Source organism: Oncorhynchus mykiss, chromosome 2, assembly GCF_057628025.1.
Source record: "Oncorhynchus mykiss isolate SJ-2025 chromosome 2, ASM5762802v1, whole genome shotgun sequence".
Taxonomy (NCBI): Eukaryota; Metazoa; Chordata; class Actinopteri; order Salmoniformes; family Salmonidae; genus Oncorhynchus; species Oncorhynchus mykiss.
The window spans coordinates 44,904,316-44,924,220 of record NC_143023.1 but is presented as its reverse complement, the minus strand read 5'-3'; the positions used below and the strand labels follow the sequence as shown (position 1 = coordinate 44,924,220).

The 19,905-nt window shown below is 42.0% G+C and overlaps 1 protein-coding gene across 1 annotated transcript in view; it reads left to right on the top strand.

The window, feature by feature from the left end:
* Positions 1 to 19,905, top strand: part of LOC110501618 (membrane-associated guanylate kinase, WW and PDZ domain-containing protein 2) — a 292,550-nt gene that overhangs the window by 220,658 nt on the left and 51,987 nt on the right. Inside the window, 1 exon segment of the mRNA XM_036949610.2 lies at positions 7,282 to 7,313. Coding sequence (XP_036805505.2) covers positions 7,282 to 7,313 — 32 coding nt within the window.

The window sequence follows — 19,905 nt, the reverse complement described above, 5'->3', positions numbered from 1 at the left end:
TAGCATTGCCTTTAAGTTGTTTAACTTGTTATGGCTGCAATCCCCAAATCGGGATAAGTGTCCTCAACATCCGCTGAATAGCATAGTGCTACATACACTAAATATTACCAGAAATATGTATATTCATGAAATCACAAGTGCAATATAGGAAAACACAGCTCGGTCTTTTGTTAATCCACCTGTCGTGTCAAACTATGCTTTACAGTGAAAGCAATCCAAGCGTTTGTGTAAGTTTATCGATCGCACGATAAAACATTAAGTACACTTAGCATCGGATAGCTCGATCACGAAAATCAGAAAAGCAATCAAATTAATTGTTTACCTTTGATGATCTTCGGATGTTTTCACTCACGAGACTCCCAGTTACACAACAAATGTTCGTTTGTTCCATAAAAATGATTTTTATATCCAAAATACCTCCGTTTGTTTGTCGCGTTATATTCAGAAATCCACAGGAAATAGCGGTCATGACAACGCAGACTAAAATTCCAAATAGTTTCCATAATGTCCACAGAAACATGTCAAACGTTTTTTATAATCAATCCTCAGGTTGTTTTTAAAATATATAATCAATAATATATCAACCGCTAATGTCTTTCACAGTAGGAGAGGGGAAAACAATGGCTGTCCAAATTCTTTTGCGCAAGCAAAACTCATGTGACCACTTGACGCGATGTTATCGTTCTGGCTCATTTTTCTAAATAAAAGCCTGAAACTATGTCTGAAGACTGTTGACACCTTGCAGAAGCGATAGAAAAAGGAATCTGGTTCATATCCCTTTAAATCCAGCAAAGGGAGGCTATGGAAAAATATAAAACACTTAATGTTTTTATTTTCCTCAGGGTTTCGCCTGCAACATCAGTTCTGTTATACTCACAGACAATATTTTGACAGTTTTGGAAACTTTAGAGTGTTTTTCTATCCAATACTAATAATAATATGCATATATTAGCAACTAAGACTGAGGAGCTGGCCGTTTACAATGGGCACCTTTTCATCCAAGCTACTCAATACTGCCCCTGCAGCCATATGAAGTTAACTTGTGTCAAACATTTCAGGTAGCCATCCACAAGCTTCCCTCAATAAGTTGGGTGAATTTTGGTCCATTCCTCCTGACAATGCTGGTGGAACTGAGGCAGGTTCTTAGGCCTACTTGCTCGCACACGCTTTTCAGTTCTACCCACTAATTTTCTATAGGATTGAGGTCAGGGCTTTGTGATGGCCACTCCAATACCTTGACTTTGTTGTCCTTAAACCATTTGGAAACAACTTTGGAATTATGCTTGTTGTCATTATCCATTTGGAAGACCTATTTGCGACCAAGCTTTAACTTCCTGACTGATGTCTTGAGATGTTGATTCAATATATCCACATAATTTTCATACCTCATGATGCCATCAATTTTGTGAAGTTTACCAGTCCCTCCTGCAGCAAAGCACCTCAAAACATTATGCTGCCACCCCCGTGCTTCATGGATGGGATGGTGTTCTTCGGCCAAACAGTTCTATTTTTGTTTTATCAGACCAGAGGACATTTCTCTAAAAAGTACACTGTTTTCCTCATGTGCAGTTGCAAACTGTAGTCTGGCTTTTTTATGGCGGTTTTGGAGCAGTGGCTTCTTCCTTGCTGAGCAACCTTTCAGGTTATGTCGATATAGGACTCATTTTTACTGTGGATATAGATACTTTTGTACCTGTTTCCTCCAGCATCTTCACAGGGTCCTTTGCTGTTGTTCTGGGATTGATTTGCACTTTTTGCACCAAAGTACGTTCATCTCTAGTAGACAGAATGCGTCTCCTTCCTAAGCGATATGACAGCTGCGTGTTCCCATGGTGTTTATACTTCCATACTATTATTTGTACAGATAATTATAATTGGTCTAGTCTATACTGCAAATTTAACAAATTATAGTATTCGCCTTTGAATGTCGACTGTATTATTATGCAGACTGGATTGATTTGTGCTACGCTCCTTGTGCTATGCCTCAGAGTCTGGGAGAGAACGTATAGGCCTAGGCGATGATGTTGGTTCATTGATTGTGCAGGTAGGGCCTCTTACAGAGTTAACTTCTCATGACTCGCAAACCTGCATGCGGGAGCGTAACGTAGCCTCAAACTAATTAGCATAAGGCAGTGGATATAAATCTTCCTAGAAAATCTTCCTATTCATGGAATTCACAAATGAAATATATTGAGACAAAGCTTAGCCTTTTTTTAATCACACTGTCATCTCAGATTTTCAAAATATACTTTACAGCCAACGCTAGACAAGCATTTGTGTAAGTTTATCATGGCATAATGCTATGGCTAGGCTCTGCTACCAGCAGGCAACATTTTCTCGAAAATAAGAAAAGCAATCAAATTAAATCCTTTACCTTTGATGAGCTTCGGATTTTTTCACTCACGAGACTCCCAGTTAGATAGCAAATGTTCCTTTTTTCCAAAAATATTATTTTTGTAGGCGAAATAGCTCCGTTTGTTCTTCACGTTTGGCTGAGAAATCGACCGGAAAATGCAGTCACTACAACGCCAAACTTTTTTCCAAATTAGCTCCATAATATCGACAGAAACATGCCAAACGTTGTTTAGAATCAATCCTCAAGGTGTTTTCCACATATCTATTCGATAAAATATCCGTCGGGACAATTGGTTTCTCATAAGAAGCGATTGGAAAAATGGCTACTTGTGTACTTTACGCAAGATTTTCTGCCGGAGCCGTCATGTGACCACTTGCTAAATGTGGTCCCTTACGGCTATTCTTCAACATAAATGCGTAAAAAGACGTCACAATGCTGTAGACACCTTGGGGAATACGTAGAAAGCGTAAGCTCATTCGTAGCTCATTCACAGGCATATAAGGAGTCATTGGCATGCAGGGCTTTCAAAAATGGGGCACTTCCTGGTTGGATTTTTATCTGGGTTTCGCCTGTAACATCAGTTCTGTTGCACTCACAGACAATATCTTTGCAGTTTTGGAAACGTCAGAGTGTTTTCCATCCAAAGTTGTCAATTATATGCATAGTCGAGCATCTTGTCGTGACAAAATATCCCGTTTAAAACGGGAACCTTTTAGTGAATTTGTATTTGACTTTGAATAGCTTAGGGCGTTTTTTATATTTTCATAATTAATAGGCTGACAATACCATTAGCTACATGATATCTCTCCACCGTGCATTTCCATCTCCTCCTCTCTCTCCTTCATTCCTTTCTCAAGAACGCAGAGAGAAGCAGTTGTTTAAAGTAACAAAGTAGAAATGCTATGTTACTGTACTTAAGTAGTTTTTTGGGGTATCTGTACTGTACTTTACTATTTCTATTTTTAGAACTTTTAGTTTTACTTCACTACATTTTCAAATGAAAATGTATACTTTCACCTTGATACTTTATTTTTAATTTTTAATTTAACTAGGCAAATCAGTTAAGAACAAATTCTTATGTACAATGACCCGGAGGACTCTGGGTCAATCGGGCCTTTGACCGCCAAGCCTTCGTTACTCGCTACAAAATCAAATCAATCTGAAGCTGAAAAAAAATATGAATAATGTTGGAAAGAATATGCAAGGTCGGCAAGTCGGCTCACTCATGGGTGAACTTGTTTTGCAAGGCAGCAGGCGACGACATGCAAGCAAAGTTGATCCAACCCACATCAGTTTGGGGATAATCTAAGGGTCCTAAAGTGTAAACCCCACCCACGAGAGCCAGTTACTTACAAAATAGTCATCCACTCTGCAGCACTTTTCCCAAGAATGTCCAAAATCGCTACCACTACCACCACCACCTCCTGATGAGGACGAACACCCCTGGCCGTATCTAAAATAAATGTTTTATTTTCTCAGAATGAAGGATTCATCCTAGCAAATGAAATGTCGGTTATGTTTACCTAAAGTTCAAGAAATACCAGCATTCAAGAACTCGCCGTCGAATCTAAAAAAACACATTGAGGTAAGTCTACTGTTAGCTTGCCAGCTAGCTGGAATAAATTTAGCATGCTAGCTAATGATACTTATACTAGAATGCTAGCTAAAATGAGCTAACCTAGCTAGGTAGGTCACATTTGCTAATGCAACAAGCAGTTTTAGTTTATGCTAGCTAATCCTATACTTAAATAGTTCCATTGCTAGTAGCTGGCTAAAATGTGCCCGGATTCAGAAATTTTGTTAGCTAATGCAATCTAACTAAACTATCATGAGCTAACTAGCTAAAGTTTTAGCAAGCATAAACTAGCTAGCTTGCTAGTTTGCGAATCTGGGCACATTTTAGTCAGCTAATGTTAGAATAGCTAAATACCTTTTCTCTAAACACCGCTGTCAAGCTAGCTAGCTAATATTAGCTTTCGAATTTTAGCTAACACCCACTAGCTTAGCTAGTTAGCAAGACAATATCTTACTTGTGTTAGTTGAGAAAGTTGTTATTCTTACCTAGATAATTACTGTAGACTTAATTAAATGGTGTTCACAAACTCTCACTTATCTAATGTTATTTAGTGACGGTAGCTAAGTAACAGTCTTTCTGATTTCTTTCTTTTCCTTTTCTTAGTTAATATATCAGAGTACACCATCTTAAGAAATATGGAGAACTGGCTGTAAACACTTTGAAGAGAAAACATGCCCCTCAGACTCCCTCCACAATCAAGCAGAGAACATTACTGGGGACAGTGTCCCAAAAATCCATCGATAAAGCTGTGGTGAAGTATGTGGTCCAAGGGCTCCAATCTTTCACTGTTGTAGAACAAGAACCGTTCAGAGGGTTTGTCCAGGCTTGAGCATAACTCAAAGATCATATCATTGCCGACACTGCGCTCCAGGATAGATGAAGCCTCAAAAGAAATGAAGAAGAAGGTGACTGAGGCCATGAAGTGGTGACCACTTTGCCACCACCACCGACTGCTGGTCTGCAAGAAGACGGAGCTTAATTGGTGTTACAGCCCATTGGCTAGACCCTGACAGTTTGGCAGAAGCTTGCACACCTTTGATGTGCTGGCAGGTGCCCTAAATTACATCTATTCTGAGTTTGAAATCCAGGGTAAGATTGTAAGAACTACAACAGACAACTTCTTGTAAGCTTTTTTTTTCTTCCAACTATCAACTTTCTGATAACAAAACTTAACTGAATCAAGTTGTCCCTGAAGTAATGTAAGCCTCTGGTGGATGTGCTACAATTTATACTTAAGAAACGCTTCAGCCATATGTTTCAAAACCCTGAGCTGATCGCAGCTGCAATCCTTCTCCCCTAATTCACAAATTCACAACAGAATGGTTAATGAACAATATGTTATTATTCATAAACAACTGTGTATAGTGTACATTTTGACACTTCAAAGATTTGAGAACCACCCATGTAAACTACAATCCTGACTTTGTGGTTCATTCCAATGGGTACAGTAGTCTACTTAGCCCTGTTTTTTGGTTTATATAGATGGTGGATGGGGATGGATTAATGTAGTCTCTCAAAAATATAACTGCATGATTTCCATTGTCATCTCCCTGGAATGGACTACATCAAAATTTCATCCCTAACTATAACAGCTTCCAAAAAGATAGAACTGCCAAATCGGGCAAAGTTGCAATCTACTGCAGAGAGAGCCTGCAGTTCTGTCATACTATCCAGGTCTGTGCCCAAACAATTCGAGCTTCTACTTTTAAAAATCCAACTTTCCAGAAACAAGTCTCTCACCGCTGCCGCTTGTTATAGACCCCTTCCAGCCCCCAGCTGTGCCCTGGACACCATATGTGAATTGATTGCCCCCCATCTATCTTCAGAGCTTGTACTGTTAGGTGACCTAAACTGGGATATGCTTAACACCCTGGCAGTCCTACAATCTAAGCTAGATGCCCTCAATCTCACACAAATTATTAAGGAATTTACCAGGTACAACACTTAATCCGTAATCATGGGCACCCTCTTAGATGTCATCCTGAACAACTTGCCCTCTAAATACACCTCTGCTGTCTTCAACCAGGATCTCAACGATCACTGCCTCATTGCCTGCGTGCATGATGGGTCCGCGGTCAAACGACCACCCCTCATCACTGTCAAACGCTCAATTAAACACTTCAGCGAGCAGGCCTTTCTAATCAGGTATCCGGTTATCCTGGAAGGATATTGACCTCATCCCGTCAGTAGAGGACGCCTGGTTTCTCTTTAAAAGTGCTTTCCTCACCATCTTAAATAAGTATGTCCCATTCAAAAAAACTTAGAACTAAGAACAGATTTAACCCTTCGTTCACCCCAGACTTGACTGCCCTTGACCAGCACAAAAACCTCCTGTGGAGTTCCGCATTAGCATCAAATAGCCCCCGCAATATGCAAATTTTCAGGGGAGTCAGGAACCAATATTCTCAGTCAGTTAGGGAAGCACCAATTCCAAAATGTTTTGGGACATTGTAAAGGCCATGGAGAATAAGAGCACCCCCTGCCAGCTACCCACTGCACTGAGGCTAGGAAACAATGTCACCACCGATAAATGTATGATAATCGATCATTTTAATATGTATTTTTCTACGGCACTATATGCTTTCCACTTGGCTACCCCTATCCCGGCCAACAGCTCAGCACCCCCCCCCCCCCCCATTACCCAAATCTAGACAGCTGCTGTTCTGAAAGAGCTGCATAATCTGGATCCCTACAAATCAGCTGGGCTAGACAATCTGTACCCTCTCTTTCTAATATTATCTGCCGAAATTGTTGCAACCCCTATTACTAGCCTGTTCAACCTCTCTTTTGTTTCCTCTGAGATCCCCAAAGACTGGAAAGCTGCCGCGGTCATCCCCCTCTTCAAGTTGGGAGACACTCTAAACCCAAACTGTTATAGACATATATCCATTCTGCCCTGCCTTTCTAAAACCTCTAAAGCCAAGTTAAACAGATCACTGACCATTTCGAATCCCACCGTACCTTCTCCACTATGCAATCTGGTTTCTGAGCTGGTCATGGGTCAAGGTCCTAAACGCTCAAGGTCCTAAACGATATCATAACCTCCATTGACAAAAGACAGTACTGTGCAGCCGTCTTCATCGACGTGGCCAAGGCTTTTGATTCTGTCAATCACCACATTCTTATCGGTAGACTCAATAGCCTTGGTTTCTCAAAAGCCTATGATGTATGGATTCCAAGAGAAACTGTGATATTGAATTATTGTTTTGTACCGAAAGCTTACTTACTCTTGTACAATGTTTCCCTACTGTTCTTTACTTCTGCCGCTGTAATGATAAGATAAACTCTCATACAGTTATTTTTCTCTGTCTGCTCAAAGGACTAGCATTTGCTGTTTGTTTCTCTGCAGGTCACCTCTCTCCATGGAAGACCTCCAAACAGGTAAAACTATGTGTGTGTGTGTGTGTGTGTGTGTGTGTGTGTGTGTGTGTGTGTGTGTGTCTCTGTCTCTGTCTGTCTCAATCTGTATCTTTCTCTCTCTCTCTCTCTCTCTCTCTCTCTCTCTCTGTCTCTCTTTCTCTCTCTCTCTCTCTATGTCTCTCTCTCTCTCTCTCTCTCTCTCTCTCTATGTCTCTCTCTCTCTCTGTCTCTCTCTATGTCTCTATCTCTTTCCCCCTGTCTGTCTCTCTCTCTCATTTCAATTCAATTACAGGGTTTTATTGGCATGGGAAACATGTGTTTGCATTGCCAAAGCAAGTGAAATAGATAAAAAACAAACGTTAAATAAACAATACAAAAATGTACAGTAAACATTACACTCACAAAAGTTCAAAAATAATAAAGACATTCCAAAGGTCTTATTATTTGCAAATAAATAAAGTACAAAAGTACAAAAGGGGAACTATTTAAACATAAATATGGGTTGTATTTGCAGTGGTGTTTGATCTTCACTGGTTGCCCTTTTCTTGTGGCAACAGGTCATAAATCTGGCTGCTGTGATGGCACACTGTGGTGTTTCAAGTAATAGATATGGGAGTTTATCAAAATTGGGTTTGTGGATCCCCTATCTGAGAAATATCTGAAGGAAATATGTGTCTCTAATATGGACATAGATTTGGCAGGAGGTTAGGAAGTGCAGCTCAGTTTCCAACTCATTTTGTGGGCAGTGTGCATAGTCAAAGTCAAAGCTTTCCTGAAGTTTGGGTCAGTCACATTGGTCAGGTTTTGTGCCACTGTGTACTCTCTGTTTAGTGCTAAATAGCATTCTAGTTTGCTCAGTTTTATTGTTGATTCTTTACAACGTGTCAAGGTATTATATTTTTTATTTTCCCATGCTTTGGTTGGGTATAATTGTATTGCTGTCCTGGGGCTCTGTGGGGTCTGTTTGTGTTTATAAGCAGAGCCCCAGGACCAGCTTGCTTAAGGGACTCTTCTCCAGGTGCATCTCTCTGTAGGTGATGGCTTTGTTATGGAAGGTTTGGGAATCACTTCCTTTTAATTGGTTGTAGAATTCAACGGCTCTTTTCTTGATTTTAATAATTAGCGGGTATCGGCCTAATTCTGCTCTGCATGCGTTATTTGGTGTTTTATGCTGTATACTGGATATTTTTGCAGAATTCTGCATGCAGTCTCAATTTGGTGATTGTCCCATTTTGTGAATTCTTGTTTGGTGAGCAGACCCCAGACCTTACAACCATAAAGGGCAATGTTTGTAACGGATAACTATAACTGATAACTGATTCTAATTGGTATATTGAATTAAATGTTCCTTTTGATGGCATAGAAGGCCCTTCTTGCCTTGTATCTCAGATCGTTCATAGCTTTGTGGAAGTTACCTGTGGCGCTGATGTTTAGTCCGAGGTATGTATAGTTGTTTCTGTGCTCTAGGGCAAGGGTGTCTAGAATATGTGGTTCTGGCAACTGGAACTTTTTTGGAACACAATTATTTTAGTCTTACTGAGATTTACTGTCAATCAATCAATCAAATGTACAGTTTGAAGTCTGAAGTTTACATACATCTTAGCCAAATACATTTAAACTCAGTTTTTCACAATTCCTGACATTTAATCCTTGTAAAAATTCCCTGTCTTAGGTCAGTTAGGATCACCACTTTATTTTAAGAATGCGAAATGTCAGAATAATAGGAGAGAGAATGATATATTTCAGCTTTTATTTTTTTCATCACATTCCCAGTCGGCCAGAAGTTTACATACTGAATTAGTATTTGGTAGTATTGCCTTTAAATTGTTTAACTTGGGTCAAATGTTTTGGGTAGCCTTCCACAAGCTTCCCACAATAAGTTGGGTGAATTTTGGCCCATTCCTCCTGACAGAGCTGGTGTAACTGAGTCAGGTTTGTAGGCCTCCTTGCTCGCACATGCTTTTCAGTTCTGCCCACAAATATTCAATATGATTGAGGTCAGGGCTTTGTGATGGCCACTCCAATACCTTGACTTTGTTGTCCTTAAGCAATGTTGCCACAACTTTGGAAGTATGCTTAAGGTCATTGTCCATTTGGAAGACCCATTTGCGACCAAGCTTTAACTTCTTATGGCTGCAGGGGTAGTATTGAGTAGCTTGGATGAAAGGTTCCCAGAGGTGCCCTACTCCTCAGTCTCAGTTGCTAATATATGCATATTATTATTAGTATTGGATAAAAAACACTCTGAAGTTTCTAAAACTGTTTGAATGATGTATGTGAGTATAACAGAACTCATGTGGCAAGCAAAAACCTAAGAAGAAATCCAAACAGGAAGTGAGAAATCAACCCTATTGAATTTACATTGGGATATGAATGAAGTTGCACTTCCTAGGGCTTACAAAAGCAACTACTTGGACATAAATAACGGACATTATCAAACAAATCAAGCATTTATTGTGGAACTGCGATTCCTGGGAGTGCATTCTGATGAAGATCATCAAAGGTAAGGGAATATTTATCATGTAATTTCTGGTATCTGTTGACTCCAACATGGCGGCTAATTTGATTCATTTTCTGAGCGCCGTCTCAGATTATTGCATGGTTTGCTTTTTCCGTAAAGTTTTTTTAAAATCTGACACAGCGGTTGCATTAAGGAGAGGTATATCTATAATTCCATGTGTATCATCTACATTTATGATGAGTATTTCTGTTGAATCGATGTGGCTATGCAAAATCACTGGATGTTTTTGGAACTAGTGAACGTAATGCTCCAATGTAAATTCAGATTTTTTTACTTTATCAACAAAACATACATGTATTGTGTAACATGAAGTCCTATGAGTGTCATCTGATGAAGATCATCAAAGGTTAGTGATTCATTTTATCTCTATTTGTGCTTTTTGTCACTATTTTTCTGTGGCTTGGTGGTGACCTAGCTTCATCGTTTGTGGTGCTTTCGCCGTAAAGCCTAATGTATGTTTTTAATTATTAATTGTAATTATGAGATTACTGTTGTTTTGAATTTGGCGCCCTGCACTTTCACTGGCTGTTGTCATATCATCCCGTTAATGGGATTGCAGCTAAGAAGTTTTAACTTAACTGATATCTTAAGATGTTGCTTCAATATATCCGCATATTTTTCCTTCCCTCATGAAGCCATCTATTTTGTGAAGTGCACCATTCCCTCCTGCAGCAAATCACCCCCACAACATGATGCTGCCACCCCTGTGCTTCACGGTTGGGATGGTGTCCTTCGGCTTGCAAGTCTCCTCCTTTTTCCTACAAACATAACAATGGACGGTATGGCCAAACAGTTCTATTTTTGTTTCGTCAGACCAAAGGACATTTCACCAAAAAGTATGATCGTTGTCCCCATGTGCAGTTGCAAACCGTAGTCTGGCTTTTTTATGGCAGTTTTGGAGCAGTGGCTTCTTCCTTACTGAGCGGCCTTTCAGGTTATGTCGATATAGGACTCGTTTCACTGTGGATATAGATACTTTTGTACCTGTTTCCTCCAGCATCTTCACAAGGTCCTTTGCTGTTGTTCTGGGATTGATTTGCACTTTTCGCAACAAAGTACATTAATCTCTAGGAGACCGAACGCGTCTCTTTCCTGAGCGGTATAACGGCTGCGTGGTCCCATGGTGTTTATACATTCGTACTATTGTTTGTACAGATGAACATGGTACCTTCAGGCGTTTGGAAATTGCTCCCGAGGATGAACCAGACTTGTGGAGGTCTACCATTTTTTAATCTTTGGTCTTCGCTGATTTATTTTGATTTTCCCATGATGTCAAGCAAAGAGGCGCTGAGTTTGAAGGTAGGCCTTGAAATACATCCACAGGTACACCTCCAATTCATTACAATGATGTCAATTAGCCTATCAGAAGCTTCTAAATCCATGACATAATTTTCTGGAATTCTCCAAGCTGTTTAAAGGCACAGTCAACTAATTGTATGTAAACTTCTGACCTACTGGAATTGTGATACATTAGTGAAATAATCTGTCTGTAAATTATTGGGCTAAAAATAACTTGTGTCATGCACAAAGTAGATGTCCTAACCGACTTGCCAAAACTATAGTTTGTTAACAAGACATTTGTGGCGTGGTTGAAAAACAAGTTTTAATGACTCTAATCTAAGTGTATGTAAACTTCTGACTTCAACTCTATTTATAAAGCCATTTTTACATCATCCAACGTCACAAAGTGCTACACAGAAACCCAGCCTAAAACCCCAAACAGCAAGCAATGAAGGTGTAGAAGCACCATGGCTAGGAAAAACTCCCTTGAAAGGCAGGAACCTTGGAAGAAACCTACAGAGGAACCAGGCTCTGAGGGTTGGCCAGTCCTCCTCTGGCTGTGCCAGGTGGAGATTATAACAGTACATGGCTATGTTCAAACGTTCATAGATGACCATTAGGGTCAAATAATAATAATCACATTGTTTTTTTGGCTTTTCATAGCCGAGCATTCAGAGTTCGAGACAGCAGGTGCTGAGAGAGAGAGAGAGAGAGAGAGAGAGAGAGAGAGAGAGAGAGAGAGAGAGAGAGGCAGGCAGGCAGGCAGGCAGGCAGGCAGGCAGGCAGGCAGGCAGGCAGGCAGGCAGGCAGGCAGGCAGGCAGGCAGGCAGGCAGGCAGGCAGGCAGGCAGGCAGGCAGGCAGGCAGGCAGGCAGGCAGGCAGGCAGGCAGGCAGGCAGGCAGGCAGGCAGGCAGGCAGGCAGGCAGGCAGGCAGGCAGGCAGGCAGGCAGGCAGGCAGGCAGGCAGGCAGGCAGGCAGGCAGGCAGGCAGGCAGGCAGGCAGGCAGGCAGGCAGGCAGGCAGGCAGGCAGGCAGGCAGGCAGGCAGGCAGGCAGGCAGGCAGGCAGGCAGGCAGGCAGGCAGGCAGGCAGGCAGGCAGGCAGGCAGGCAGGCAGGCAGGCAGGCAGGCAGGCAGGCAGGCAGGCAGGCAGGCAGGCAGGCAGGCAGGCAGGCAGGCAGGCAGGCAGGCAGGCAGGCAGGCAGGCAGGCAGGCAGGCAGGCAGGCAGGCAGGCAGGCAGGCAGGCAGACAGACAGACAGACAGACAGACAGACAGACAGACAGACAGACAGACAGACAGACAGACAGACAGACAGACAGACAGACAGACAGACAGACAGACAGACAGACAGACAGACAGACAGACAGACAGACAGACAGACAGACAGACAGACAGACAGACAGACAGACAGACAGACAGACAGACAGACAGACAGACAGACAGACAGACAGACAGACAGACAGACAGACAGACAGACAGACAGACAGACAGACAGACAGACAGACAGACAGACAGACAGACAGACAGACAGACAGACAGACAGACAGACAGACAGACAGACAGACAGACAGACAGACAGACAGACAGACAGACAGACAGACAGACAGACAGACAGACAGACAGACAGACAGACAGACAGACAGACAGACAGACAGACAGACAGACAGACAGACAGACAGACAGACAGACAGACAGACAGACAGACAGACAGACAGACAGACAGACAGACAGACAGACAGACAGACAGACAGACAGACAGACAGACAGACAGACAGACAGACAGACAGACAGACAGACAGACAGACAGACAGACAGACAGACAGACAGACAGACAGACAGACAGACAGACAGACAGACAGACAGACAGACAGACAGACAGACAGACAGACAGACAGACAGACAGACAGACAGACAGACAGACAGACAGACAGACAGACAGACAGACAGACAGACAGACAGACAGACAGACAGACAGACAGACAGACAGACAGACAGACAGACAGACAGACAGACAGACAGACAGACAGACAGACAGACAGACAGACAGACAGACAGACAGACAGACAGACAGACAGACAGACAGACAGACAGACAGACAGACAGACAGACAGACAGACAGACAGACAGACAGACAGACAGACAGACAGACAGACAGACAGACAGACAGACAGACAGACAGACAGACAGACAGACAGACAGACAGACAGACAGACAGACAGACAGACAGACAGACAGACAGACAGACAGACAGACAGACAGACAGACAGACAGACAGACAGACAGACAGACAGACAGACAGACAGACAGACAGACAGACAGACAGACAGACAGACAGACAGACAGACAGACAGACAGACAGACAGACAGACAGACAGACAGACAGACAGACAGACAGACAGACAGACAGACAGACAGACAAGGTGGACTGGGGACAGCAAGGAGTCATCAGTCCAGGTAGTCCTGAGGCATGGTCCCAGGGCTAAGGTCCTCCGGGAGGGGAGATAGAGAATTAGAGGGAGCATACTTAAATTCACAAATGACTCCAGATAAGACAGGAGAATTACACCAGATAAACTACAAACTATTGCAGCATAGACACTGGAGGCTGAGACAGGAGGGGTCAGGAGACACTGTGGCCAATCCAATGATACCCTGGGACAGGGCCAACCAGTGACCTCACAACATTTTGACTTCAGATTCTAGTACTGTGAGGATGGGTGCTGTAGACTGTTCTAGTGCCCTTTCCAATTTGTTCATCCCTGTCTCACCCCACATAACTGTGGAAAGAAATGTGTGTTTTTTGCACATTTGAACTGCACACTTGTTGTTTGTGTACATGGAAATGATGTTGTATGTTTTCCCCCAACACCACTTTCCATCAATGTGTATAGCAGACCCTCATGCCAAATTGAGTCAAAAGCTTTTTTGAAATCAACAAAGCATGAAAACACTTTGCCTTGGTTTTGGTTTGTTGCTTTGTCAATTAGGGTGAAAATGTGGTTTGTTGTACGGTGATTTTGTAAAAAGCCAATTTTACATTTGCTCAGTACAGTGCATTGTTTTCACTGAGGAAATTGGCGAGTCTGCTATTAATGATAATGCAGGGGATTTTCCCAAGGCTTCTGTTGACACATATCCCTGTTATTGGGGTCCAATTTGTCTCCACTTTTGTGGATTGAGGTGATCAGTCTTTTTTCCAAATATTGGGGAAGATGCCATTGAGTTTAATTATAGAGTTTAATTATAGCCATTTGGAATTTGTGTATTTTTAACCTCTCTACGCACCGAACCCGTTAGCGGGATTAAATTTGACAACATACGGTGATCGCTACATAAATAGTCATATTAAACATTCATGAAAATACAAGTCTCACATAGTTCGAAAGCCTAGAATCTTGCTAATCCAACTGCGTTGTCAGATTTAAAAAATGATTTATTGCGAAATAATACACTGCGAATATCTGAGCACAGACCCCCATATCAAACTACTTATTCAGCCAGCACTTGCGTAACAAAATCACAGATTGCATTGAAATAAATTGTTTACCTTTGAAGATCTTGCTCTGGTTGCAATCCCAAGGCTCAGTGTTACACAGTGTTACACAATGAATGGTCCAGACAGACAGACAGACAGACAGACAGACAGACAGACAGACAGACAGACAGACAGACAGACAGACAGACAGACAAGGTGGACTGGGGACAGCAAGGAGTCATCAGTCCAGGTAGTCCTGAGGCATGGTCCCAGGGCTAAGGTCCTCCGGGAGGGGAGATAGAGAATTAGAGGGAGCATACTTAAATTCACAAATGACTCCAGATAAGACAGGAGAATTACACCAGATAAACTACAAACTATTGCAGCATAGACACTGGAGGCTGAGACAGGAGGGGTCAGGAGACACTGTGGCCAATCCAATGATACCCTGGGACAGGGCCAACCAGTGACCTCACAACATTTTGACTTCAGATTCTAGTACTGTGAGGATGGGTGCTGTAGACTGTTCTAGTGCCCTTTCCAATTTGTTCATCCCTGTCTCACCCCACATAACTGTGGAAAGAAATGTGTGTTTTTTGCACATTTGAACTGCACACTTGTTGTTTGTGTACATGGAAATGATGTTGTATGTTTTCCCCCAACACCACTTTCCATCAATGTGTATAGCAGACCCTCATGCCAAATTGAGTCAAAAGCTTTTTTGAAATCAACAAAGCATGAAAACACTTTGCCTTGGTTTTGGTTTGTTGCTTTGTCAATTAGGGTGAAAATGTGGTTTGTTGTACGGTGATTTTGTAAAAAGCCAATTTTACATTTGCTCAGTACAGTGCATTGTTTTCACTGAGGAAATTGGCGAGTCTGCTATTAATGATAATGCAGGGGATTTTCCCAAGGCTTCTGTTGACACATATCCCTGTTATTGGGGTCCAATTTGTCTCCACTTTTGTGGATTGAGGTGATCAGTCTTTTTTCCAAATATTGGGGAAGATGCCATTGAGTTTAATTATAGAGTTTAATTATAGCCATTTGGAATTTGTGTATTTTTAACCTCTCTACGCACCGAACCCGTTAGCGGGATTAAATTTGACAACATACGGTGATCGCTACATAAATAGTCATATTAAACATTCATGAAAATACAAGTCTCACATAGTTCGAAAGCCTAGAATCTTGCTAATCCAACTGCGTTGTCAGATTTAAAAAATGATTTATTGCGAAATAATACACTGCGAATATCTGAGCACAGACCCCCATATCAAACTACTTATTCAGCCAGCACTTGCGTAACAAAATCACAGATTGCATTGAAATAAATTGTTTACCTTTGAAGATCTTGCTCTGGTTGCAATCCCAAGGCTCAGTGTTACACAGTGTTACACAATGAATGGTCCAGACAGACAGACAGACAGACAGACAGACAGACAGACAGACAGACAGACAGACAGACAGACAGACAGACAGACAGACAGACAGACAGACAGACAGACAAGGTGGACTGGGGACAGCAAGGAGTCATCAGTCCAGGTAGTCCTGAGGCATGGTCCCAGGGCTAAGGTCCTCCGGGAGGGGAGATAGAGAATTAGAGGGAGCATACTTAAATTCACAAATGACTCCAGATAAGACAGGAGAATTACACCAGATAAACTACAAACTATTGCAGCATAGACACTGGAGGCTGAGACAGGAGGGGTCAGGAGACACTGTGGCCAATCCAATGATACCCTGGGACAGGGCCAACCAGTGACCTCACAACATTTTGACTTCAGATTCTAGTACTGTGAGGATGGGTGCTGTAGACTGTTCTAGTGCCCTTTCCAATTTGTTCATCCCTGTCTCACCCCACATAACTGTGGAAAGAAATGTGTGTTTTTTGCACATTTGAACTGCACACTTGTTGTTTGTGTACATGGAAATGATGTTGTATGTTTTCCCCCAACACCACTTTCCATCAATGTGTATAGCAGACCCTCATGCCAAATTGAGTCAAAAGCTTTTTTGAAATCAACAAAGCATGAAAACACTTTGCCTTGGTTTTGGTTTGTTGCTTTGTCAATTAGGGTGAAAATGTGGTTTGTTGTACGGTGATTTTGTAAAAAGCCAATTTTACATTTGCTCAGTACAGTGCATTGTTTTCACTGAGGAAATTGGCGAGTCTGCTATTAATGATAATGCAGGGGATTTTCCCAAGGCTTCTGTTGACACATATCCCTGTTATTGGGGTCCAATTTGTCTCCACTTTTGTGGATTGAGGTGATCAGTCTTTTTTCCAAATATTGGGGAAGATGCCATTGAGTTTAATTATAGAGTTTAATTATAGCCATTTGGAATTTGTGTATTTTTAACCTCTCTACGCACCGAACCCGTTAGCGGGATTAAATTTGACAACATACGGTGATCGCTACATAAATAGTCATATTAAACATTCATGAAAATACAAGTCTCACATAGTTCGAAAGCCTAGAATCTTGCTAATCCAACTGCGTTGTCAGATTTAAAAAATGATTTATTGCGAAATAATACACTGCGAATATCTGAGCACAGACCCCCATATCAAACTACTTATTCAGCCAGCACTTGCGTAACAAAATCACAGATTGCATTGAAATAAATTGTTTACCTTTGAAGATCTTGCTCTGGTTGCAATCCCAAGGCTCAGTGTTACACAATGAATGGTCCTTTGTTCGGTTAAATCAATTTTTTATAGCCTAACACGAAACATTTTGTGAACGCTTATCTCGTTGAATTTTGTGTCATTCAATTTTCAACGTAACATCCAACGTAAAATAGACAGACTTTCCCTGACTTTAACCAGTCATGTATGGTTTCCTTGCAATCAACTGTTAACTTGTAACACAACCAAACTTGATGGGTCATTTTGAGGGACGTATTGACCCGGAAAAAACTATTGGAAGACAACAAGTGATGAGCCCATTGTGCACCAATTATATGACCACTGTCTCGTTGATTGACTGTATTTTAACCCTGATCGTCTTGGTAGACAGTCAATGAGCAGAGGTAAACGGCAATATCCCATGGTTCTTTGTTGTAAGACAAACCTTTCCATTGAACGCTGGCGTAAGGACCGTTCTTTCGCCATTGCCAATTCAACAATGAAGGAGCGACGCTTATTACGCACAGCAGTATTTCGGTGACTTGCATCTTCAGCTGTTTATTTATCCAACATCATGGTGAATAAGTTAAGGAAAGCTAATTCTAAGACTAGATATATGAATGTAGAAACAATTTTAGAGGGAAGTGAGGCATATTTTTTGAACGGAGAGGACATTGTTTAGGACTGGTAAGTTGCTCTCATGCTAATGCCGTTGTTTGAAATTAATATAAAATGTTATTTGTGATTATTTTTACATTTTATTTGCAATATATAAAGATGTAATGAAATGGGTAAAGTACACGTTAGCTAGTCATTGTGAGTGAGGGTCTGTTTGTTTGTATGAGAACGACCATAGCCTATGTCTGTGTGTGTATATATACACTGCTCCAAAAAATAAAGGGAACACTTAAACAACACAATGTAACTCCAAGTCAATCACACTTCTGTAACATCAAACTGTCCACTTAGGAATCAACACTGATTGACAATACATTTCACATGCTGTTGTGCAAATGGAATAGACAACAGGTGGAAATTATAGACAATTAGCAAGACACCCCCAATAAAGGAGTGGTTCTGCAGGTGGGGACCACAGACCACTTCTCAGATCCTATGCTTCCTGGCTGATGTTTTGGTCACTTTTGAATGCTGGAGGTGCTTTCACTCTAGTGGTAGTGTGAGACGGAGTCTACAACCCACACAACTGGCTCAGGTAGTGCAGCTCATCCAGGATGGAACATCAATGCGAGCTGTGGCAAGAAGGTTTGCTGTGTCTGTCAGCGTAGTGTCCAGAGCATGGAGGCGCTACCAGGAGACAGGCCAGTACATCAGGAGATGTGGAGGAGGCCGTAGGAGAGCAACAACCCAGCAGCAGGACCGCTACCTCCGCCTTTGAGCAAGGAGGAGCAGGAGGGTCACTGCCAGAGCCCTGCAAAATGACCTCCAGCAGGCCACAAATGTGCATGTGTCTGCTCAAACGGTCAGAAACAGACTCAATGAGGGTGGTATGAGGGCCCGAGTTCCACAGGTGGGAGTTGTGCTTACAGCCCAACACCGTGCAGGACGTTTTTCATTTGCCAGAGAACACCAAGATTGGCAAATTCGCCACTGGCGCCCTGTGCTCTTCACAAATGAAAGCAGGTTCACACTGAGCACATGTGACAGTCTGGAGATGCCGTGGAGAACGTTCTGCTGCCTGCAACATCCTCCAGCATGACCGGTTTGAAGGTCGGTCAGTCATGGTGTGGGGTGGCATTTCTTTGGGGGGCCGCACAGCCCTCCATATGCTCACCAGAGGTAGCCTGACTGCCATTAGGTACCGAGATGAGATCCTCAGACCCCTTGTGAGACCATATGCTGGTGCGGTTGGCCCTGGGTTCCTCCTAATGCAAGACAATGCTAGACCTCATGTGGCTGGAGTGTGTCAGCAGTTCCTGCAAGAGGAAGGCATTGATGCTATGGACTGGCCCGCCCGTTCCCCAGACCTGAATCCAATTGAGCACATCTGGGACATCATGTCTCGCTCCATCCACCAACGCCACGTTGCACCACAGACTGTCCAGGAGTTGGCGGATGCTTTAGTCCAGGTCTGGAAGGAGATCCCTCAGAAGACCATCCGCCACCTCATCAGGAGCATGCCCAGGCCTTGTAGGGAGGTCATACAGGCATGTGGAGGCCACACACACTACTGAGCCTCATTTTGACTTGTTTTAAGGACATTACATCAAAGTTGGATCAGCCTGTAGTGTGGTTTTCCACTTTAATTTTGAGTGTGACTCCAAATCCAGACCTCCATGGGTTGATAAATTTGATTTCCATTGATAATTTTTGTGTGATTTTGTTGTCAGCACATTCAACTATGTAAAGAAAAAAGTATTTAATAAGAATATTTCATTCATTCAGATCTAGGATGTGTTATTTTAGTGTTCCCTTTCTTTTTTTAAGCAGTGTGTGTATATATATATATATATATATATACACACACTGCTTAAAAAAAGAAAGGGAACACTAAAATAACACATCCTGCTGGATCTATATATATATATATATATATATATATATATATATATATATATAGATATATATATATATATATATATATATATATATCTATATATATATATATATAGATATATATATATCTATGCAAACCCATACATCTCGACACAGCCAGCACGCTTCCAACAATCAGTCTATATTAGAGG